This window comes from Amphibalanus amphitrite, unplaced genomic scaffold, assembly GCF_019059575.1.
Source record: "Amphibalanus amphitrite isolate SeventyFive unplaced genomic scaffold, NRLGWU_Aamphi_draft 000108F_arrow, whole genome shotgun sequence".
Lineage (NCBI taxonomy): Eukaryota > Metazoa > Arthropoda > Thecostraca > Balanomorpha > Balanidae > Amphibalanus > Amphibalanus amphitrite.
In genome coordinates this window covers 357,184-381,863 of record NW_024881603.1, presented here as the reverse complement: position 1 = coordinate 381,863, position 24,680 = coordinate 357,184, and the positions used below count along the sequence as shown (strand labels likewise).

At 48.9% G+C, this 24,680-nt stretch overlaps 1 protein-coding gene across 2 annotated transcripts; it reads left to right on the top strand.

The window, feature by feature from the left end:
• Positions 1 to 6,053: 6,053 nt before the first annotated feature.
• LOC122380845 lies at positions 6,054 to 23,795 on the top strand. 2 transcript variants are annotated; one of them, XM_043364351.1, is made up of 5 exons: positions 6,054 to 6,805; positions 9,256 to 9,389; positions 10,911 to 10,994; positions 12,677 to 12,772; positions 22,051 to 23,795. In XM_043364351.1, exons 1-5 carry the CDS (start codon positions 6,495 to 6,497, stop codon positions 22,182 to 22,184), a joined length of 759 nt encoding a protein of 252 aa, XP_043220286.1. In that variant the 5' UTR covers positions 6,054 to 6,494; the 3' UTR covers positions 22,185 to 23,795. The 2 variants fall into 2 exon arrangements, with proteins under 2 accessions (XP_043220286.1, XP_043220287.1); XM_043364352.1 differs by lacking the exon at positions 12,677 to 12,772 and having other exon boundaries at positions 6,129 to 6,805.
• The last annotated feature ends 885 nt before the right edge of the window (positions 23,796 to 24,680 follow it).

The window sequence follows — 24,680 nt, the reverse complement described above, 5'->3', positions numbered from 1 at the left end:
CCATTGGTGGGTCGCTGAATTTAAGTTCGGCTGAGCCTGTTTCTCAGTAGGGTAAGGGCGGGTAAGAGGACGCGGGAGATAAGAGTACGCATCAGCTGTTTCGGTTGCCTAGCAACGCGGGTTTGTCGAGTTCATGAAGTGACATGAAGCCGACAGTGCGTGTTTGTCACCAACGGAACGTATTATATTATTATGGTATGGTACAATATTTTTGATAATTGGCAGTTGAGATGAGGTACATTTTTGTGATTGTTGTGAGAAACTTGAGAGGTTTTCTGGGGAAATACTGTGCAGCAGTGTTGCCAGGTTTAGAGGTAAACCTCCAGATCTAAAGGTTTTAGGGGAGCGTTTTGGGGCCGCTCCTGGAGGTTTTTGAAAAATACCGGATTCTAGAGGTTTTTTCTAGAGGTAATTTGAAAATGCGAGAAGTAGCATCAATATCTCTTGGGAACTATTTAGATACTTTATTTCATGTAATTATTTTAAAGTATTGTATGCTAAAACACCCTTTTTTACAGATTGATGGAAGCGAAAAACCTAATGTAATTGATTAACCCACGCCTGACTGAGGTATTTTCCATAACGCGGCCATCTGATTAGGCACGTTGCACCGCATATTTTTGCTATCTGGATCTTGGTTCGTCGTCTTTGGCTGGCTGCTCGATTTTCCTATTCGAATCTGATGATGACCCGAGGTCGAAATATTATTCTCTCTGTCTATTTAGTTTGAAACTTAACTAATATATGACCAATATAACGCCTTTTGGGGCGACTAACGGAGCGAGCGAGAGGGTGAGCCTTCCACGCGCGAAATTTCGAGGGGTACCTCCAGCTGACTTTTGCACGGCACCCTACTAACCGGTCTCTAGCGATGTGTCAAATTTGAGCACAATGGCCCAGCCGTTCTCGAGATCTGGAAGCGGCACCCTGCACGTGCGCACGTGCAAAATGGGTCCCAACTGACTTATGCACGGCACCCTACTAACCGCTCCGTAACTGTGTACCAAATTTGAGCGCAATCGGTCCAGTCGTTCTCGAGATCTGGAAACGACCGCTGCACGTGCGCACGTGCAGCAGCACCCCAACTCTGGCACATGGATATGCATTGCCTAGTGGGTGCCTATTCAGCGCAATCGGCCCAGTAGTTACCGAGATATTGCAACTATTACAAAAGTGACACCTCTTCGTTTTGCACGTGGCACGTGCCGAATGTGCATAATGTGCATAATGCACATTAATGCATACTAGTGCATAATGGGTCACCCACATGCATCGGGAATAGTCCAATACTTGGTAGAAGGAATGAAGCTACCCTACAAAAATTACCGCATGTAAATCGGTCAAGTGGTTGCGAGATATAAGCGTCGCAGAATCGTGACCACAGCTGGCCGGCCGGCCGCCCGCTCATAGAAATTTCCGTTATTCTACGTAAGACTCCGCTCGCTTCGCTCGCTCCGTAATGAGCATCAGGCTACATTTAAAAATAGTTCTTATATACATACTAATAAATATGCTCAGCAATAGCATCTCCATTCTAAAAAAAAATATTAAAAATCAGCCTTTCGGGCGAGTTATAACATGGCGCGACCCTCATCGGTGCCGCTATACTCCCTGTTCTCCACTCCCTGCGGCGCCCGTCCTGTGCCGCCCCTTCTATAATACCGCCCCTGCTGTGCCGCCCCTTCTACATATAATGCCGCCCCTGGCTCCCCTGCTGTGCCGTCCCTTCTATAATGCCGCCCCTGGCTCCCCTGCTGTGCCGCCTCTTCTATAATGCCGCCCCTGGCTTCCCTCCTGTGCCGCCCCTTCTGTAATGCCGCCCCTGGCTTCCCTCCTGTGCCGCCCCTTCTATAATGCCGCCCCTGCTGTGCCGCCCCTTCTATAATGTCGCCGCTGGCTGTGCCGCCCCTTCTATAATGCCGCCCCTGGCTCCCCTGCTGTGCCGCCCCTTCTGTAATGCCGCCGCTGGCTGTGCCGCCCCTTCTATAATGCCGGCGCTGGCTGTGCCGGCAGATGGTGGTGCCGCCGCTGTGGTGGGCCTATCGGAAGGCGGCCCGGCAGCGCTCGGCGCTGCTGCTGGTGTCGCTGATGAGCCTGCTGCTGGTCTCGGTGTACCACCGGCGCGCAGAGTGGGCTCTGGACGCGACGCTCGGACGGCCCGCCGAGGGACGGTAGGTGTACCGGCAGATGATCACAGAGCTACCGAACCACTCACATCTAGGTACGCCTGCTCACAGCTACCGAACCACTCACAGCTACACCTGCTCACAGCTACCGAGCCACTCACAGCTACAGCTGCTCACAGCTACCGAGTCACTTACGTCTACAGCTGCTCACAGCTACCGAACCACTCACATCTATGTACAGCTGCTCACGGCTACCGAGCTACTCACATCTATGTACAGCTGCTCACAGCTACCGAGACACTCACATACATCTACAGCTGCTAACAGCTACCGAGACACTCACATCTACAGCTGCTAACAACTACCGAGACACTAACAGCTACAGCTGCTCACAGCTACCGAGCCACTCACAGCTACACCTGCTCACAGCTACCGAACCACTCACAGCTACCGAGCCACTCACATCCACAGCTGCTCACAGCTACCGAGCCACTCACATCTACAGCTGCTCACAGCTACCGAGTCACTTACATCTACAGCTGCTCACAGCTACCGAACCACTCACACCTACAGCTGCTCACAACAGCTACCGAGCCACGCTGTCCACTCACATCTACAGCTGCTCACAGCAGCTACCGAGCCACGCTGTCCACTCAGTGCTGACCTCGTAGGGTATAGTCTGAATTATTCCGAACCGACCTACTTGCTCTTGACAACATGATCATATTTGAAATACATAATAATTGAGTGCTTACTTGGTTACCGTGTCTTTTCGTGTGCACTGTTCAATGTGCATATCCCCGTTATACTCATCCAGGTTAGTACATACTTACTCAATGCTCTTATAATATATAGGTAGGTACCTAAATAGGCTAAACCCTGATTGTAACGGTATAACCCTGATTCCGATAACCCAGAACCCTGATTTTGTGGGATGATTCTGAACGGGTACTGGTACGGCCGACGGGAGAGATGACGGCTGACGAGTACGCCTGTCTGTCTGCCAGGGAGGTGGCGGCGCCGTGCCAGCCGTGCACGCCGTGGCGCGCGGCGGCGCTCGTGGAGCGGCTGCCGCAGTCGGAAGTGCGCAGCGGCCTGGCCGACGCGCTGTCCGAGGCCGGCCTGTCGACCCACTGCGGCCGGCTGCAGCTGCTCGAGCCGCCGCTCTGCCGCGACCAGGACCTGCTGCCACCGCGCGGCCCGTGCCTGGTGTACTCGGCCGCGCCCAGCGCCCGCCGGACGCTGGAGGACGAGCTGGCGCGCTGGCCCGGCTGCGAGGTGCACCTGCTGGGCGGCACGCTGCTGCCGGCCGACCGGCTGCCGGCCAACGTCAGCCAGCACCAGGTGGAGCTGGCGGCCGCCGACGGCCACCGGCGCGCCGCCGACGGCCGCCGGCTGCCGCTCATGACATTAGAGCAGGTGACGGCGCTGCTGGGACACGGGCAGCGGCCCGTCCACTACCTGCGCCTCTCGGACGGCACGGCGGCCGGCGCGGTGCTGGAGCAGCAGCTGTCGGCCGCCGGCGCCGCGCTCGACAGGGTGCTCCAGCTCAGCGTGCCGCTGCCGCTGGGCGAGGCAGCGCCGGCGGCCGAGCAGCGGCGGGCGCTGCGCACGCTCACCGCTCTGCGCACCCACGGACTGCGGCTGGCTCACGCGGCGCGCCTCGCCCACCTCTCGGATTCGTACGAGACGATGTGGGTGCGCTGGGAGGCGCCTCCGTGCGGCGCCGTCACAGGTGACGACGGCCGACCATGCTGCGGCCACGCGGCCCGGCCCTGTGACGAACTGGCACTGTGACACATTGTGATAGACCAACCCCTGACGGACTGGTGGACTGTGACGGGCTCTGTGACGGACTTTAACTGACTGTGATTGGCCTGTGGCGGACTCTGACTGACGGACCGTGACGACTGAAGGGACTGTGATTGTGACCCGGCCCTGTAATAAAAACACAGGAAAATGTGATCGCGGCTAACGGAAGTGAAATGCGATCTCGGCCCCGGAGCTGAGGTGTGCCTGCGTTTGACGGAAGTGGGTCGTGTAGTAGGGTCACGCTGAGAATGTCGGCAGTATGCTATGGCCACTAGGGGTACCCATTTTTGGGTCAATTTTTCAAATTTTAGGTGGGGGTGGATTTTCCCATTATTTGGTCTATTCTGATTCCATCTGTGCCAAAAATACCGAAATCAAACCATTTCTAGGGGTCGCGAATTCAAATTGAAAATGCCAATTTTAGCGAAAAATCGGCCAAATTAATACTATTTAATTTTGGAACAAGGTTACCATGCCAACAAGTTGGGGTCAATTTTCCCATTATTTGGTCTATTCTGATTCCATCTGTGCCCAAAATAACGAAGGCAAACGATTTTTTGGGGTCACGAATTCAAAATGAGCATGTCAATTTTAGCAGAAAATCGACCAAATTACCATTATTTTATGTTGGGACAAGGTTACCATGCCAACAGGTCGGGGTCGATTTTATCATTATTTGCTCTGTTCTGGATCTGTTCTGGAATTTGACGGAAGTGGGTCGTGTAGTAGGGTCACGCTGAGAATGTCGGCAGTATGCTATGGCCAGTGCCACAGTTAGATGCCGAGAGTGTGCCGTGACATGTTTTTGTCAAGGAGTTGTTGCGGTGTGAAAGTTTGCAATGCGTTGTCACAATATTCTCGCTGTCGCCAGCATGTTATTGTTACAGTGAGGATGTTAATTGTTAACAGTATGTTTTTGTTACAGTGAGGCTGTCAACAGTATTTTATTGATACAGTGAGGCTGTCAGCAGTATTTTATTGTTACAGTGAGGATGTCGGCTTATATGTATGTTATTGCTACAGTGATGATGTCGGTATATGTGCTGCTGTTTCGGTGAGATGAGTAAGAGTTTATATTCTTCGTTGACACCTATTTATCATGTGATAAACAACATCGGTTGTCGACTACCCGTGACCCCCCTCGGGAATGTAATTATTGTCGACAGACACTGCTTGTGTACCCAATAAACACGCTAATTTCCTCATTTTGACCGACCAGTAGATAGTTGTCTAGATCAAAATGGATGCCAGATTCAGAATCAACATTTACGAATGTGTCACAAATGATCGGCTGCGTATTAACTTCAATGCTTAACACCATCTGAGGCCCAGGGTTTCTAGTTTTATGCAGATCTTGACTTTCTCTCAGCTGAATTTTATCATCCGACGCATCTTGACAAGGTAAATGTGTTAGAACGATTATGCTTTCTTTGTGACCGTTTCTTTCGAAGCTATTTATTAATCGTAAGCAAAAACGCGATTTTTTCGTCGTTGCCCTGACAAGATGTCACAAAACAGCATCAGGCCTAAGAATCAGATTTCCTCTCTTGGGGAACAGTATGTCGTTTAATAGGTAAGTGAATAAGGACTTTACTCCACAAGAAATCGTTCGGGTCGGAGCTTTCGAATTGTATTACAAAACTTCGTCAGCGAGTCGTAATCGGGTTCGAGGGGTATCGGTCGCAAAATTCGTAGATCAAAATTCGCAAGTATGTCGCAAAATTCGTAGTATGTCGTTTGATGTTTTCTCGAAGAGGGAACGAACGTTACTCACAAACTGTTCATGAACAACCATGCAAATAATGAGCCCTGAAAATTAGGAGCCGAGCGCGAGGGCGGCTGCGCCACCTTCTGAAGGACCCCAGATGCTGTCAGATGATGCAGAACCCCGAGGTGAGGTGTAATGCCGGCGAGACTACCCTAGCAAAATGAAGATTGGCAAATATGTCGAGCTCGAGGAACGCTATAAAAATTAGGACAAATGATCGCGCTAGAATGCGAGGTGCACGTGCTAGGCGGTGAGCGGTGGCCTTGCGAGCAGTGGATCCCGGCTGGCCCCTGTCCCAGCGTCTGTGCCTCAAAAGGGGCGCCCGGTCAATACGGCGGCAGCGCGCCGGCTGTTTACCCTGTTGCCGTGACAGTGGCTGGGCCGGCCGACCAACCGACCGGCCGGCCGCCGGAGGCCCAGCCAGTCGCTCTCACACTGTGACCGTGGACTGGGACCGTAGCGGCCCGCGCCGAAACGGGGTCGCCGGTCGCCCGCGCCGCGCCGGAGGACGGCCGATTGAGGACGGCCAGCCACCAGCGGAAGGCTGCGGACTCAGCCCCGTTATATGACCACCTAGCTACAGCCGTCTCCCCAGCCGTGTGACCTAACTACAGCCGTCTCTCCAGCCGTGTGATCATGCGTGAATACACAGCGCCGTGGTACTGGACGCGGCGCTAGGCAGCCGGTCAGCAGCCGCTGCTGGTCGCGCCCGTGGCTCCCCGGACCGGCCGGACAGACCCCGGACCGGACCGGACGGCGGACCGGACCCGAGTGGAGGCGTGCCGGCGATGTCCGCCGATCGCGGCGGGCGCCGGGGCCGGAGGCGCGGCCAGACCCTGCACGCGGCTGTGAACCACTGCTGCTACCGGGACGAGCAGCTGGGGCCGCAGGTGTTCCTCTGCTCCCAGTTTCACGAGGTGGAGAACGGCACGGCCTCCTCGCCGGTGGTGGGCGGCGCCTACTGCTGTCGGCCGTCGCGCGACTGGGCCTTCTGCTGCAACAAGGCAGAGTTCGAGCGCGGCGTGGCCAACGGCAACGACCCGAGCCCGCAGTGCGGCCGCCTGCACGCGGGGCGCCGCTTCCACCGCAGGTTCATGGTGTGAGTAATAACGGGCGAAAGAGCAGGCACCTAGCACGGTTCGTTACGGTCACGATCACATGGTCACAGAGTAAGGCACAGTCACAGCCATAGGCTGAGCAGAGAGTGAGACACGGCGCCACGAACCTACTTATTTAGTCACTAAGTCACGTCTACCAGGCGAGTAAAAACTTCTAGTCTTCTAGTGGAATTCAAAGTGGAGGGGGGAGGACAGACATCTCAAGACCATCGATAAGTATCAGTGATCTCCGCAACACTTAAAGGGACCCTCCCACCTTAACATTAGTTTTGAGTTGAGATAGCCAAATTGGTGGCCATGGCCTGAAAATACCGGTTTGGGCATTCACAACATCGAAAAATGCTTTGATTCGGAGATATGGAATTTCAAACTTGCAGTTTTCGGATTCTAAGGGGCTAATGCATTGGTATGCCCCCTTAGAATTTGTGACGTCAGCGGAGATCTAACGATTTTTAAATCTTTTACTAAAACGTTTGGCAGCACGCGGTGGTATATGCTGCTTTGCGCGCAATAAATGCCGCACTTTCAAATAAAGTCGCTAGGAACAGCGGAAATCCCAAAAAGTAAACAAAAGTAAAAGTCTAATATCTTGAAAACCGGTGAATATTTTTCGATGAAATTTGGTAGATATTCATTTTTGCTCTTTCTGAACCGAGCGACATCACTTTCATGCCAATTCATTAACTTTTTTGAAGGTGGGAGGGTCCCTTTAACCCTATTAGTGGCAGGCTCCTGGTATACCCCTATTAGTGGCAGGGGGGGCTGTTTACGACCCCCCCTTGATATCTCGAGATCTAACGGGCCGATTTTCAAAATTCAAACGGCATTCGATTTCGCTCAACGTGATCTACATTTCTAAAAAATAAGAATTAAAAAATGTCAACAGGGGGGGGGGGGTAGAGGGGGGTAAAAACGGGCAAATTGCAGATACATTTTAGACTGTTTATCACGGCCAGGTTTCTGAACCAATCCTAACGCAACTTTTGCCGATCGATAGAGAATGAACCAGGAATTCACATGGATCCTAAAAATATGCATTTTCAAAAATCATAGGCGGATACAGATCATTGAGATTGGGGGTACACAAAAAGTATAGTAAATAAGGTTTTTGTTGGTACTGTTTCTAAAAAGGGTGGTAATGGTCTTGTTATGTTACAATTTTCTTATGAGAGAACGACTACAATTGTATTGGTCATGCATAGGCGGTGTCAGGGCACCTATGTTGGGAGGTAAAACATAACCCCCCTTTTTGGACGCCTGGATCCGCCTATTATAGCAAAAACGTGTCAAAAGAGGATGCACAATAACTTTGTATATGTTATCACATGATACCTTTCATTCACTGTTCGTAAAACTGGTGCAGCATCGTGATCTTCGCCCAAATGACTCGCTTCACGAATAGGACCCCCAATTCCCAGTGCTCTGGAGCCGCCCCTGGTAAAGTTATGAACTTGAAATTTTCAGGGAATAAGCCCAATTTAGTTTTAGGAAAAGTCAGAAAGTTTCAGCATCGTAGCTTCAGCGGTTTCGGAGATATTCCCGAAAAACCTGAGGGGTGGATAAAAACAACCCCCCCCCCCTGCCACTAATAGGGTTAATCCGCGCACAGACAGGGGTCCGCGCACCGACGGGAGTCTGAATATCCGCTAAATTTTCAGGTCATATGTAAAAAGTTTGCCCCTTAGGCTGTGCAAAATTGGCGTTTTTACGCTATCTTCGAAAAACCTTACGGTGGGGGTCGCATCAACCCCCTTGCCAGGGCGAGGGTTAAACGACCTTGAGTTGAAATTAAACACGTGCAACGCAACAGCAGTGTGCTATAAGCTACAATGTCTAGTTTTGGGACGCCAGCGCCGCGGTTTTTCACAAAAAAAGTAAATATGAACTGGAGATTTAAGCCCTCCCACTACTCAAGCGTGAAGGATTGACGTCTATTTCCATAATGTTATAGGTACGGGTTGCATATTATATCCTCGCATAAGAAAGAAATGTTCTAAGCGGTACATATTTACGGATTCTTTATATTCATATTTCTATAACGAGGTAAATAACGGATCGAGATAGTGCTCGCTCATAATAATATGAGGTCTCTATGTACCTTAGTCAACCGCTTCATAAAATCGAAACGAGTGAGCTGTTAGCCAATCTGAGTAAAATTTCGTCTCATTGTCATTAGGACATGCAGCTGAGTGCCTACTGCCTATGATTGGCTTTTTCTCTGAGGTCGATGCGTTCTTGCTCCGGACAGCCTTGGCTAACGGCAACATGTATGTACCTACCTATATTCGTGTCATATTCATCATCACTTCAACTGCTAAAAAGCCGAAACGTATGCGCAATGTGAAATGTGCAATGTGCATGATGTGGGGATGCTGCTGTTGTACTTCTAAATAGATAAATACTAAACAAGCATACGGTGCGCGTTCAACAGGCCGCGCGTGGCGCTGACGGTCGGCTCCATCCTCGTGCTGCTCATCATCGCCATCTTCATCTACTTCTGCTTCAAGAAGCGCCTCCTGGCCAAAAAGCGCGAGAACCGCATACACGGCTGGATCGTGCCCAACGGTGAGTGCTTGCGGCGTTCCTCACTTACACATCCGCTCAATCTTTAAATATTAGCTCCATGGACTTTAGACGTGCAGCTAGACAGTAGTGGCGGAACACCTTCAATTAAGGGGGGGCACCGCCGACTTTTGGTCCGATTCTTTCCATGCAACGCCCATAGGGCTAATGTTAAAATGCCAAAATCAAAGGGGGGCACGGTGCCCCGGTGCCCTCCCCGTTCCGCCGCCTATGCAGCTAGATACCTAACTAACGGCGGAGGGCGATAGACCGCACGAAAACGACAGCCTTTAATTCCAAGTGGCCACAGTGCCAGTTGTCGTGTTTTATTTTTCGTTCTGAAGTCATCAGCATTTTGAAGATCATCATCAATTTAAGCCATATGAAGCATTACATTACTTGAATAGCGCTTTGGCAAATTATCCTTTATGCATGCACAAAATTATAATGAAATTATCCTTGGAACTGGAAGGTACGTATAGTCGGCTACAGAATGATGTTCCACTTTTCATAGGCAATTATTTGCCTGGAGTGGTAGGCTGTGCCGCATCACACGGGCTGAGTTCACAAATTATAGCTTTTTCCCAATGCTCACAATCGACCCGCTTAATTGCGTGATAAACGGCACAACTTAGCGCTCCGGTCAACTGATAGCTTCTGAGGAGTGGAACATCATTCTGTAGTCGACTATACTTATGTTCACCATGCCATATTTAGGCGAACCGCTACCTACGGGCAGATCACATCCCACTAACCGGAAGCACGACTCGACGGTGACGCTGTCTATATTTGTCCTGTCCACAGGAATGTCTCGGCAGTGATGCTGTCTATGTCTGCTCTACGAATATATATTTATGCACGAATGTATGAACTATGAAGGTATGAATGTCTCCTCAATGAATGTATCGGTAGTGGTGCTGCCTGTGTCTGCCGTGTCTGCGGGAATGTGTCGGCAGTAAAGCTGCCTGTCTGTTCTGTAAGGAAGAATGTACCTGCAGTGAAGTTGCCTGTCGGGTCTGTGTGCACTGTGCAGGACTGTTTTGGCAACATGATGTTTATTGTGTCTGCAAGACTGTCTCGGCAGTGATGCTGTGCGTCTATCTCTGTCTACAGGAATGTCCCGGCAGTGCAGTGATGCTGTGCGTCTATCTCTGTCTACAGGAATGTCCCGGCACTCGGCAGTGATGCTGTGCGTCTATCTCTGTCTACAGGAATGTCCCGGCAGTGATGCTGTGCGTCTATCTCTGTCTACAGGAATGTCCCGGCAGTGATGCTGTGCGTCTATCTCTGTCTACAGGAATGTCCCGGCACTCGGCAGTGATGCTGTGCGTCTATCTCTGTCTACAGGAATGTCCCGGCAGTGATGCTGTGCGTCTATCTCTGTCTACAGGAATGTCCCGGCAGTGATGCTGTGCGTCTATCTCTGTCTACAGGAATGTCTCGGCAGTGATGACGTGCGTCTATCTCTGTCTACAGGAATGTCCCGGCAGTGCAGTGATGCTGTGCGTCTATCTCTGTCTACAGGAATGTCCCGGCAGGATTCGGCCATGGTGGTGGGCGTGCCCGGCGCCCAAGGTGACCTGATCACACCGTACCAGCAGGCCACAGGTGAGACGACTACACGACACTCAGCACCGCGCCCGGTAGTCCCTGCATCTGCTGCTTATGTAGAAATGCGCGTGCAATGGGTCTGGGTGTACTTGTTCCATGGGACGTTCTCAGAATGGTGATTCATTGATTCAAAATATAGCTGTAAGGCAACCGATGATTTTTGTTGTCTATGAGTGCCTTGACCATTAACCCGCGACCCGTTTGGGGGGGGGGGGGCAAAGGCCCCGCAGTGGTTTTCGCAGATAACTCACAAACGGCCGCCAATTTCGACCTAAAACTTTCAGTGCCTCTCCGGGCATCAATTCTACACCACTCCTGAAAAAAGGTCTGAGGTCATCTCAGGTCACGAGCTATGAAGGTCAAACTGAGGTCATGTTCATTTTTCGTCGAAAAAGTCGTTCACGAAGAAAAATCGCAGAGAATCAGAGCTTCAGAGACTTAAAAAATCGGACTGTAGGTATAAAAAAGTAAGGCATGGTAAACAAAATGGCTGTCTCGAAATTTTCCAAATACAAAAATATCAAGCTCTAGGGATTTTTAGACAATAATTTAGATTTCTTGAAATGATTTTAAAATTTGGGGAAATTTTCAAAGGTATCGAAATGTCATGTCAGAGAACCCCTTACTACATGCCAAAAATTAACTAATATCACTAAAACTGCGAAAGATATAGCCATTTGAATGACTGAAAAAGTAGCGATTGTTCTCATGACGTCACAATATTTTCAGTATTTGGGCTTGAAATCAGTCAGCAATAATATTAGTTATAGGTACCTATTAACCTATTCCTGACTGAATAAGATCTTTTATACGTGATTTAAGTCACTTTTACGTAAACAATTATTTTTCGTTGAAAATCGGTATATTTGGACCTTTTTTGACATTCCTGTGACGTCATAGTTCCAAGAAATATGGTCCAGGATGTGTCTGTGGCTGCATATGTATGACATGTCTTCACAAAGACTCTAATATTCACAATTTAATGCCTTTCCTTGCGATTCACGTAAGTGATTTCTGATTGGTCGAGGCTGAGCCCTGTTGTGACGTCACAGGTCATCATCCACTCAGGTGATTATCCAGTGCATCATATCCAGACTCATGTTGGAAACCTAGATTTCTTTTTATGACCGACTTCTCGTCATTGTAAATTGGACTGATATGACCTTGTTTGACCTCCCTGTGACGTCACAGGTCAAAAATCAAGATCATTGCTATCCTTTCTTATGCAATATGCATCTCGATGAGCTCTATCGAATTCCGCTCGAGTTTTTTCCGAACCGGCTATTGGATCCGGAGATACGAAGCTCTTAGCTACCCCCCCCCCCCCCCAACAGGACGTGGAACCAACCTGCCAGACCTCAACGGGGCGCGGGTTAATTTTTTGTACATGTTTGCTACTGAGTGAGCATTAGCGTGATTTCATCTCGGCTGCAAAGTAAAATGTTCATGATTCTATTAGCGTTACCATCCAAAATCAAGTTCATCTACTTCTGATGAAAATATTTTTTTTGTGAGTGTTAGTTTTATTTCCTTTCAAACAGGGTTAATGGTTATGCGTGTTATTTTGCACTTGGTGATTTGGCTCCGGTTAATTGTGTGTTTTCTGCACCTGATTGGCATGGCGGGTCCACTGTCGTTAGCTCGCGGGTTTAGTGTGTGTGTGTGTGCGTGTGCCGCAGTTCCGCAGGGTGGCCAGTACGGCGCGCCGCTCGGGCCCGGGTCGGCCAGCTACCCGCCGCTGGAGGTGGTCGGCCCCGCCGGTCCCGGCACCATCGGTACGACTGTCGACCGGCGACGGCGCGCGCCGTCCGCCCGGCTACCCGACCCCCCCCCCCCCCCGCCGACACCCCGCCCGGCTACCCCCTACCGACAGCCGACACACGCACACGACGCCGGCGGCTGGCGTTCAACTATCCACTGCTCAATGCTAATTGTTTGTAAGCTGTATAATCAATTATCAATGCTGTGCGATAAAACAAGACATGCAAGATTAAGATTATAACTAAAACATTTTGCAAGCACTTGCTTGCACATATAAATCGGTAGATGGACGTCGTGTCTAAATCTCTAAATGCATGCTGCGCAGCACTGCATCATCTATACCTACCACATAGGTAACTGCACTATTTCATCGAGCTCCGCCGCACACAGGAAGGAGGCAGGCATCAGTTACCTGTAGGCAGGCGCGTAACCACCACTGGGGACACTGGGGACCGGTCCCCAGTAACTTGTGGGTTACTGGGGACCGTCCCCAGTAAAACCAACGACCTCCTCAATTTGCTTAAATAGCCAAATATTGTCTCTAAATCGACGTGAAGAGTAAAATGTAGTCAAAGGAAGACAAAACTATGGATGTTTTGTTTAGCCCTCGCCCGGGTGGGCCTCTCAGCCAACCTCGCCATGGTGGGGGGCCTTTTTGGCCACACCAGATTATCTCGGAAAGTAAGCAAGCTAGAAAGACGTAGTAAAAAGCAACATATAGCTCGCTACAGCATCTTTTAGAACTATCTAGGACTTTTTTGATCAGGTCATCGCTAAGGTCACTGGACGTCACCAAAGGTAATTTTTTACGAACGTTTGATCCCGAATTTGGCAACTTTTCACACATCGGCGCATAAGTCGGGAACCAATAGAGCTGCAGTGCTGCGGGAAATCGCATTCGATAGCTCTTTCAAAGGTCTTTCTGAGTAATGGTCTCAGATTTGACCTCACGTCAACGGTTTAGCCTCCAGAGGCAAAAACTATCAAAAGTTGGCGTTTTTGCGGAAACGGGTTTTGTATCATAACTTTTGACTCCAAGCTTGTATGACGCTGATTTTACCGGCATCGCGTTTGTCTCGTCGAGACGCGTCGAATAAACTATAAGTTGACCTGAAAAGGTCAAATTGAAAATTTGACCTCAGGTCAAGGTCACGGAAAAGGCCATGTTGCATGTCATTCGATTCGTATTGCTGAGCTGATGGTGTTTTCAGAGCTCTAGCATGTTTCTACCTAAAGTTATGGTAAAAACCTGTTGGAGATATTTCATGACCTGAGATGACCTCTGCACGGACATAGGTAGAAGGAGTCACAGGTGCAATTTTCCGGTTCAGTGTGTCATGTTTACCTGTTTCACGGTGTTTGTGTTTTCGGCCAAAAGAAGAGCATTTCAATTTTCCCCCATTGACTCATAATGTAGAGGTCGCAAAGTTGACCTGACATTAGGTCACCGATCTGACTTTGAGATGTACGAATTGTTCATACTGATTTCCTCATGCAAAAGCCCGAGTTTCAAACTTCTGGTATTTAAACTGTAGGAATGACAGACACAAAGTTTTTAGAGGCATGGCTACTTTACTTGACCTGGTGACCTGACCTTATGTGACCTGGGGTCAAAATTTTCACACGATGCGAAATTAAGGTATCATAAGCTATGCCAAGTTTCGCGGTGGTGCGCACCGCGGTTTTCCTTACACGCGCAAAAAAAAAAACTGGGTGTGGTCAACAATCGGGCGAAGACAGACTGATCCTGAAATATAATATTTGGTCTTCGCGGTCCTCCATATGGTCCCCAGTAACGTCAGACTCGTGGTTACGCGCCTGCCTGTAGGACTAGGTAACTGATGAAAGCCACGCCACAACACACTGTTCCGCAGGATGAAGAGGCATAGTTTGGCTAACTTGGCATAGCTTGCAGACATTCAGCCTGAATCGTGTGTAGAATCTTCGACCCCAGGTCACCAGGTCAGGTCACCATTAAAGGGACACTCCCACCTTAACATTAGTTTTGAGTTGAGATAGCCAAATTGGTGGCCATGGCCTGCAAATACCGGTTTGGGCACTCACAACATCGAAAAATGCTTTAATTCGAAGATATGGAATTTCAAACTTGCAGTTTTCGGATTCTAAGGGGCTAATGCATTGGAATGCCCCCTTAGAATTTGTGACGTCAGCGGAGATCTAACGATTTTTAAATCTTAGACTAAAACCATCGTTAACACGTGGTGGTATACGCTGCTTTGCGCGCAACGTCTGCCGCACTTTAAGGCTGCCAAATTATTGCTTCCAAATAAAGTCGCTAGTAACAGGGGAGATCCCAAAAAGTAAACAAAAGTAAAAGCCTAATATCTTGAAAACCAGTGAATATTTTTCGGTGAAATTTGGTAGATATTCGTTTTCGCTCTTTCTGAACCAAGGGACATCACTTTCATGCCAATTCATTAACTTTTTTGAAGGTGGGAGGGTCCCTTTAAGTTAGGTAATCATGCCTCTCGCGAATGCAAGATGTTCAATCATTTCGCAACAGGAACCTAACTATAGGATTGTGCGCCTGCGGCCCGCCGTTTTCCAACTATAGGTACTAGCGCGACGAAAAATGTGGCTCTCATAGCAACCACCCCTAGCAAGTCGCCGGTTAACCCGCGAGTTGCTGGGGGGGGGGGGGCGTTAAACGCCCCCACTTTTTTCGCCGGGCCATAGCATAAAAACGGCGCGCCGCAGGCGCGCCAAAATTTGGGTACCTGTAGGGAATTGATTGAAGTTTATTGTGACAAAGTTTCAAAAAAAATCGGTTGGAAAATTTTTGAGATATCGAGGTTTTAGTGACGTCATGATTTCTGAGTTTTCGACCAAAAACGGCATATGTTCAAAAAATCATATAAAATCACAGAATAGACATACAGACATGCCGTAAACGCCATTAGACTGCCAATACCATGGACAATCAAATGGCTATCTTCGATTATTGATTATCGTTCTGCATTTTCCAAAATCTTGAACTGAATCTTGGCAATTTCTCGCGACTACTTCACGACCATGATACATACATTTCTTAAAGGGACAGTATCATCGAAAAAAAAATCCATGTATGGAGCTGATTTTTTTTTTACTAGCATTTCTTATTTTTCTGAATCAGAAAAACATAGTTTGAGGACCGAACTCGGTGAAAAATATTGCAACCACATTTCATTTTCATGATTCATTTTCATGAGCGAACCACCACTATACAAGCATGGCCGCCAGTTTGGAAGCATGCAAAATTACTACAGAACTGGCGCAGATAATACATTATTGACGCTACGCTTAGGCGGTCGTTCTTCTGATTGAGTTGTCCTTAGGGAGAGGTAGCCTTAGGTATTGCCTATAAAAATATAACGTGACAATTGGAGGGAGTGACAATTGGACGTGACAATTGACAATGGGAGAAAATATCACGTGACAATCACGTGATAAACGTCATACATTGGAGGGAGATTGTGATTCAAGCTGGAGGAATTCCTTTGTTGAGCCGCTAGAATCCGAAGGAAACAGCGGAAATTGCCTACGACTATTTAATGAATTTAACGGTGATGAATAAGTGCGAAAAACGTTTTGGCTTTATAAAATTTGATGAAATGACCAGGGTAAAAGTTTTATTACTGGCGGTCAATTCAAAACGGCGCAAACATTTAAACAGTGAAGATAGTGAAGCACGATTCAAAGTGTGGTACACCTTTCGTACTTTGAGCGGCGATAGCGGGATAACGGTGTGGAGCTTCGAGGATCGGTCTTCAGTTCCCGGACCAGAAAGGTGGGGCCTATGCAATGTCAAATTTCATCAAAATGGTGATACTGTCCCTTTAAATTGAACTTTTTTGAGCCAAACACGTACACATACGATAAAATGAATGTCACCATCGGGTTCTACGCCCCAAATTACCCATAAAACATGTGTCGCAAGCTGCGAATATCAGTTTTGATTTTCGGGGATATGTGCCTACCCGGTTGACCTGACCTTGACCCTGACCTATGCTTGACTGACCCCTACATGGAGCTGACACTCTTTTAGGCCTTATATGATGGATTGTGCACCGTTTTGACAACGTTTATGACGAGAGGCGCCCATTGCGAAGCTCTGAAGTCCATGCTACTGAAAGCCCGATTTCAGGTGTTTAACCTGACCTTGACCCGACCTGTGACCTCAAAATTCAATTTTAACCTTCCAGGCGGTGGGGGGGGGCAATTTTTTGCCCCCCCCCCTTTAGTTTTTTCGATATATCTCGAGAACCGCTGCGCCGATCGTCACCAAACTTTCAGTACCCTCCCGGGAGCAGCTAGCGCACATGGTGACCAAAAATTTTTCCAAAGGCTATGATAGGTTGGCCGCTAATGACGTCAGAGTGACGTCATTTTTGCCATTTTCGACCCAAAAAAAGGTTTCGCGGGAAGAGCTGTCAGGCCTACAGCTTTAGTGATACAGAAAAATGTTTCAGACATAAAAGGTGTAAAATTAAAAGGGCTACAAAACTGCTATTTCGGTTTTTCGAATTTTTTGGATTTTGACCCCCAAAAATCAAAAAATAGATTTTTTGAATATAATAGCCAAAAAATCCAAAAAGTTTTTTGAATTTCGAAAAAACCGGAATATATGTGATAGCCCCTACCGCCTTCTATCTACATACCAAATTTGAGATCGATACCTCTTTTTTTGGCCAAGTTATAGCGAAAAAACTGTTCAAAATTGATGACGTCAAATTTTCAAACTCAATTTTTAGCAATTCTAGACCTCGTAGCGCAAAACAAAGACCACCATTAGACTCCCCGTGACGAGCTGCATCGAATCGATACCCATTTTATGCATAAATATCAACTTTGAAATTTGACCTTTTTTGACCTGACCTTGACCTGACCTCCACCAGAAAGTGACCCAAACCGTACCTGATGGTCTTATAACCAACACCATTGAGATGGAAATGAAAAACTGGCCATAAAACATGCATCGCATAACCTTAGTAAAGTTGGGCTCATGTGGTGACCCTTGGTGACCTTTGGTGACCTGACCTGTGACCTGACCTGGTATGACCAGTGACCTCTAATAGCAACATATGTACTAGACAACTGACGCCTTATCGCTGATTTTCGACAAAATGCGTTTTACTCGGTGTTATAGCGCTTTCCCTAGAAGCCCCGTGAACGGTGAAACATTTTATCTTTGACCTGACCTGTGACGTCATCGGTGACCCCGAGGTCAATGAAATTTGGTTTCCCTCGACAAATTTGACAGGGCTATCGAACGCCGTTTGAATTTTCCGGATCCGTCCAGCAGTTTCGGAGATACGGGGGGGGGGCAAAAAAGTGCCCCCCCCCCCACCGCGCGGAAGGTGGCTGGTAGGCCCACCGCCTGCCGGGTTAAAGTACTCATCTGAAGCGTCTCGTCGCGCTCTTTCGTTTGCCGCCTCGTGCGTTTCGCTGCGCCTATTGGTTCTCGAGTTATCGGCTGGGGGCGTTTAACGCCCCCCCCCCCCCAGCAAACGGTGGGTGGCGAAATACCCCAGCAACTGCCGGGTTAACCCATTTATGCCCAGGAATATTGACCATCATGAAAATCGACGAAATCAAAATATGTTATGCTCCTACCAGGGCCTTGTATGGAATCGAAAATAATTTTTGCCTGCAGCAAAAGTTTCTCGAGAAAAACGTAAAAAACATGCGTTGCGAAATCGCAACGAAGGGCACACCGGGCGCCATCAGCGTTGCGAAAACGCAACGACGGGCACATCAGACGGACTTAAAGTACACTGAACTGCCGTATATGCTAATATATTTTGACAAAACATCAATCAACTGTTGACAACTATTGCTTGAAAATGCGGAACCCACATCCGTCATGCTCTATAACCCGCCTAAGAGCCTCAGTGAGGAAGCATAACTTCATGATTCGCGAACGGGGAGATGGCAACACGGTCATTATCAACCATTTACGTTGTCCATTGCTGTTCATTTAAAGTTGTGGTCGACACGTATCCAGGGTGATGCTTTCTTTTTGGAAGCTAGACAGATCCATTACCTCCACCTATCAGACCCTGCACAGTGCACACTGAATACAATTAAACGGAGGATTGGGAGTAAACCAGTGCCTCTCGTATGCGCGTATATCCGCAATCATTTTTAACCACCCTCCTACTTCCTAGGAGTAAAGTTAAATTCCATTGCAGGTTAGTCGTACCCACTCACATCAAAAAGAAAAAAGGACCGATCCGGCTCTAACAAATTACCCGCGTAAGGCGTAGCGCATCACAGCAAATCGACTCCCAGTTTATCATGTTTATTGTTTACACCTAATCCAAAATTTTCATGGCCCCACTCTCAGCGACCTTCACGTGTAACCTCTTTCTCAAGACAATGCCAGGACAGAATGGTGATTCGACGTCAATCCGTCCTTTCCATCTTCAGGATAGTTGAATCCTCCTCCACGCCTCATCCCCCTGTTCCGGGCTGGACCGGCAACGTATATCGCAATCGGGCAGCTCACATAGGAGCGCGCCTGTAGCCGGGTGCAGTGAGTGCTTGGGAGGGGGGAAGGGGGTGGGTCATCGGTGGCGGCTGCCCACTGGCTGGGCTCAGTCTCCAGTCTACGATTGACCGTGTCCGGTCAGACAAATGTCCTAATTCCAATAATCCTGCTAGCTCTAAAAATGGTCTGATTAGATAAAAAGCCTATCAAAGTAAGAAAACATGCGTATACTCCACATCAAGCAGCTTATGAATCTATGCGAGTTATGAATCCTAAAAATTATTATTTTCCCATGGGTCCGCCCTCATTACCCCTGCCGAAGGGCTCAGCTACCCTCAGAGGGGGCCTATCCCACTATTTGCCGACCCTCAGTTATCTTTTCTAACGTAAATGCTGGTAGTCAGCAGATTCTATCCAGAGAATGGCGATGCCTATCTGTCGCCTGATACCAGAATACATCCCCGTTATTCATTATTTATGCACAATGTACATAGTAGATCCAATTTCCAAAGGACCTAATTACCTCTCAGCTCCGTTAGCATCGCCGACCGTTTGATGCATGGGTCCTTTTCCTACCATGCGATTTTCAGATGCATGGGAACACATTGCTTAGTGAACGAACAGCCCGAGGCCGAAAATCTGCGAGAGAAAAAGAAAGGAGTGTTTGTGGCTCTTTGAGCCAGCAAATATGAAATGTGTCGCAACATTTTACGTGCAAACGCACCTTGCACTAAACATACCTATATATGCTTTTCATGGCATAGGCGGCGGAGCGGGGGGAGGGGGCACCGGGGCACCGTGCCCCCTTGATTTTGCCATTTTAACATTATCCCGATAGGCGTTGCATGGAAATGGAAATGGAAGGAATGAGACCAAAAGTCAGCAGTGCTCCCCCCCCCCCCTTAATTGAAGATGTTCCGCCGCTACAGCCTCATGGCTACAAAATGAGAGAGAGAAAGAAAGAGAGAGAAAGAGAGAGAGAGAGGGGGGGAGAGAGTTGGGGAACGAGGAGGAGAGGGAGGAAGATGGGGGAGAGAAAGAGAGAACCCACAGCGTATCACGAGTGAAGTCTACTGTTGATATTCATACTTCCGCTACCCTGCCAATGTGCCCATCGTTGCGTTTTCGCAACACCGCTGTCTTTCCGATGTGCCCTTCGTTGCGTTCCCGCAACGCGACCGTAGTCATATTTGAAAATAGTCACAAACCCTTTTTGTAGCATTATTTCTTAACAAAATGCATATCTACGCTATTGTAGGGACTCTGCAGAATATGTTTACACAATTTTCATTACGATATTATTAAGCACTTAGCCTACTTATCTTGGTTTTCGTGACGTCATCACTCACAAAACCTTCGACTTCCCTCTGGGAGCTCTAGGCAGTAACTTACCGGCCGCACAGACTTGTAACTGCGTAGTATCATGCGCACAACCATGCTACACACGCTGAAACTTGTCTCATCGGTTAGTCTCTTTTACACACTTCTCAAGCTTCGATCACGTCGACGCTTGCTTGCGTTGCGAAAACGCAACGAAGGGCGTAAATGGGTTAAAGAAACAACTTAGTTATTAAGGTGCTAGGTGCCGATCTATTTCTGTAGAAATACATATGGATCGTGAACTGTATACATTACACGATCCACATGGCACATGTACATACTAACTACATTACAGCAGTCTGAAATGTGAGGAATGGAAAATCCTTGATTGACACACATTATTGGCGTGGAGCAGTCAACTCAACTATCGTCCGACACAGTGGGATGACCCAAGCATGGTGGCATATCTACCTTATGACGAGCAGTGGCAAATGCATCAGTGAACGAGCAAGGGAATTGCATGCAAGCATTAGTGAACTCTAAGATCATTAACAATACAAATAATCGAGTTAAGAGTTTTGTTTTACCAATCGCAAGGAGGTAGGTATGTACGAATGAGAAGCAATATTGGGATATGCTTCCACTGGCACAGCTCGCCAGTGCAGTGGATGCATGGGCACTGAGCAGTGTCGGAACACGCTGGCAGGTCAACGCACTGGCGGCTGACTGACAACGACCTCTCACAGGCCCAACGTAGCCACCCACGCTCTGCATGTGCATGAGCACGGCTTTGCTGCCCAAGGCATGCCGTTCAACAGTGCAACCTCGATAGTGACCTGTTATGACCTCGGTCGGCGATGTCATCAGCTTTCCGGTGGTCGTCGGATGTATGGCAGCCTGCGGCGATCTGGGCTCGTATTTGACCTTCTCTGAACTTTATCTCACCACAACAATCATATAAAATAACTTCACTTTTGGCTTCCCTGGTTATATCTCTGTCAGCCTGTGTTCATTTATGCAGTCACGAGACCTCTACCGAGATATGTTCAGTCTGATGACCCCTGGTGAACTGTGCTTTACATGCTGGCCTGAGGCCTCCGCTGACCTGTGCCCCACCCGGTGACCCCTAGTTACATCTGGATAAGTTGTGATTCTGGTGACAGCTGGATAATTTGTGCTCCCTCTGGCGACCTTTTTAGATCTGTGTTCCGTCTGGTGACCTCTGGTGACCTGTACCCATCAGGGCCCTGTTTCACGGCACGCCGCTACAGTGCGCTACAGTATTGGTGTGGCGTTTGAGACGAATTCGCCTCGACGCTTCAGCGTTGCGAGCGTCCGAGCTTGTTGATGTTTCCATAGAAACCTAATACACCGATGCGCGTAGCGCGCTGTAGCGTCGTGCCGTGAAACAGGGTCTCGGTGGCCTCTGGTGACCTGTGCTACCCTGGTTACCTCTGTGACCTGTTCTCGGCGCCGTTTCAGGTGTGTACACACTGCCTGCTAGTAACCATCCGGTGCAGTACATCGGCGGCTCGCAGTGTCCCCTGCGCGAGTACGGGCCGCTGCAGCCGGCCTATCCGGGACGCCCCCTGCCGGGCGTCACAGAGGTCAGGTGATCACGTGACCCAGCCGCCGGCGCGCGGTCACCGATCATGTGACCGGCGGCGGCGGCGGCGCGTCGGGCCACGTGGCCGGAACTGGCTGCCTTTGAGTGCCTTATCGCGCTGGCGTGGGAGCTAGACAACGCGTTACCTTCAGCTGTTGGATTGCTGCTGCACGGCTGATGGACGGCTGATGGATTGCTGCTGGACGGCTGCTGCACTGCTGTTGGATTGCTGCTCGACGGCTGCTGCACGGCTGTTGGATTGCTGCTGGACGGCTGCTGCACGGCTGATGGACGGTGTTAAACAGCTGACGGACGCCGTTATACGGCTGAAGGTCAGCGTTATACGGCTCAAGGTCAGCGTTGTACAGCTGACGGACGGCGTTATACGGCTGATGGGAGGCGTTATACGATGTACGGCTGACGAACGGCGTTATACAGCTGAAGGTCAGCGTTATACGGCTGATGGGCGGTGTTATGTACGGCTGATGGACGGCATTATACGGCTGATGGGAGGCGTTATACGGCTGATGGGCGGTGTTATGTACGGCTAACGGACGGCTTTATACGGTTGATGGGCGGCGTTATACGGCTGGTGGGCGGCGTTATACGGCTGATGGTCGGCGTCAGAAGGCTAAAGGTAGCTTTGGGCGGCTGCTGAACGATTTTTGGACACTGTTTGAGACTGTTGGACAGCTTTGAGCGGTGGCCCAATGCCCCCTGTGGTCCCTGTGGCCCAATGCCCACTGGTGGCCCAATGCCCACTGGTGGCCCAATGCCCCCTGTTCGCGGCCTGCCTAGCTGACATCGGCCATCAGAAGTTGCTAGAAAGCTGCATGGCTGTCGAGAGCAGCCACCAGCCTGAGGCTGACCAGCGCGGCCGAGCGCTGTGCTTGCACGGCGCGTGATATTACCCCATGTTAGGGTCGTTGTTGCAGACATATATACAGGTCACATATTCACAGGAACTGCCAAAGCGCCGTGGTAGTTTAAGTTTAAAATAGCGAAGACATCTGTAAGCAAATAAAACGCAAGGCTCATAGTCGTAGCCAGTAGGCATCAAGTGAGATAATGGATCAGTATTGCTGTTGTGATCTGTGGACATCAATATCGCGTATTCGTGAGTGCGGCAATATCAGACACTTACAATGCGTGTCATTGCTACATGATAGCAGACCGCGCAGCAGAACAACGTGGCAGAACAATGCAAGAACAATGTGTCCGTCATACCTTTACCATCCCGGACACACCGTCCGACATACAGGTGTGTACAAACCATTCGTTAGCGCCACTATGCATTTTTAGACTGAGGTGGCAATTATAAGTTATAACTATGTCATGCTATGTCAATTATAACATACGACGATTCTGTTATTCATTCAGACACTGTCCTAGAATTACCAGCTCCTAACGACAATGGATGATACATAGGTACTAGCTTCATTGTTTATAGGGATGTTGGTTGATGTAAAATGCGTCTTTAAGTACCTAATGCATACTGAATAACATCTAGTCCCAGTGCAGTATAAGATTCTGCATTCTGCATGGGGGTAAACGTGTAGTAAAGACAAAACTGTGATGTTAAGTGCTCTTCAATATCTAAATATATTCCTATTTGTTGTTACTTGCCTTTTTATATCCTTACATGACCAGAGATATCGCTACGGAATTTGTGTGTGCGTGTGTGTGTATTTAGCCTTAACCCTGGTAGGATATGAGTTTTTGGCCGCATTCCCAGTTTGTTGAGCTTATAAAGAAAACCGTTGCGCGCAGTGCCTCAAGATTTGGTACGGTTTATACTATATAATAATTGCATCGTGTGTGATAATTTAGCCACAGGTCACCTAAGGCTAGGTCACCATGTCAAGGTAACGTCGCCAGAAATGATCCCGGATATGCAATTTTGACATGCCATCGTGCGGTTGTCATGGTATACTGCACGTCGAAGGCTATACATACCCACTATTGTTTGTTAGGTGAGGTAAATTATGGTGTTGACATTGGGTCAAAATCAGGTCAAAGCCACTCAGGTTGCGAAGTTGGTGGAAAGAAGTGACATTGCGTATCATTCGATTCGGCAGGTGTTTCTGAGTCAATCCATGGCTTCCCCGTCAATACCTAGCTCCCAGTTTGCTCGGGAGTTATTGACGAAAAACCCCTATGACCTTATTGAGGTTATACATATATGTCACACAAGGTCAGCAATACAAAAATTAAGCAGCGGACCTTTCCAGGAGTGTATGAAATCACCTCTCCATCAGTTTGACATGAGATGAGCATTAGATCATGTCTGACGCCAATATAACGGCTTCCATTTTTACCCATTGACTTAGCATGGCGAGGTCACGTGACCGACCTGACCTCAGGTGACCTTTATGAAAACCCCAGACACAGTTACACCCTGTGCCGGCACTGGCGCTGCCATTTGGAGGTCGGCCTTCCTGGAACTGGCGGGCGGGAGGGGGAAGGGAGGAGCCCACGCGGTACACACGGCGGCGGCGGCACACAA

Excerpts from the sequence above, each read along its gene's own strand:
- LOC122380845 (XM_043364351.1), top strand. The coding sequence starts at position 6,495 with ATGTCCGCCGATCGCGGCGGGCGCCGGGGCCGGAGGCGCGGCCAGACC. Across the intron at positions 6,806-9,255 it reads TTCCACCGCAGGTTCATGGT|GCCGCGCGTGGCGCTGACGG; the intron begins GTGAGTAATAAC and ends CGCGTTCAACAG. Across the intron at positions 12,773-22,050 it reads CGCCGGTCCCGGCACCATCG|GTGTGTACACACTGCCTGCT; the intron begins GTACGACTGTCG and ends GCGCCGTTTCAG.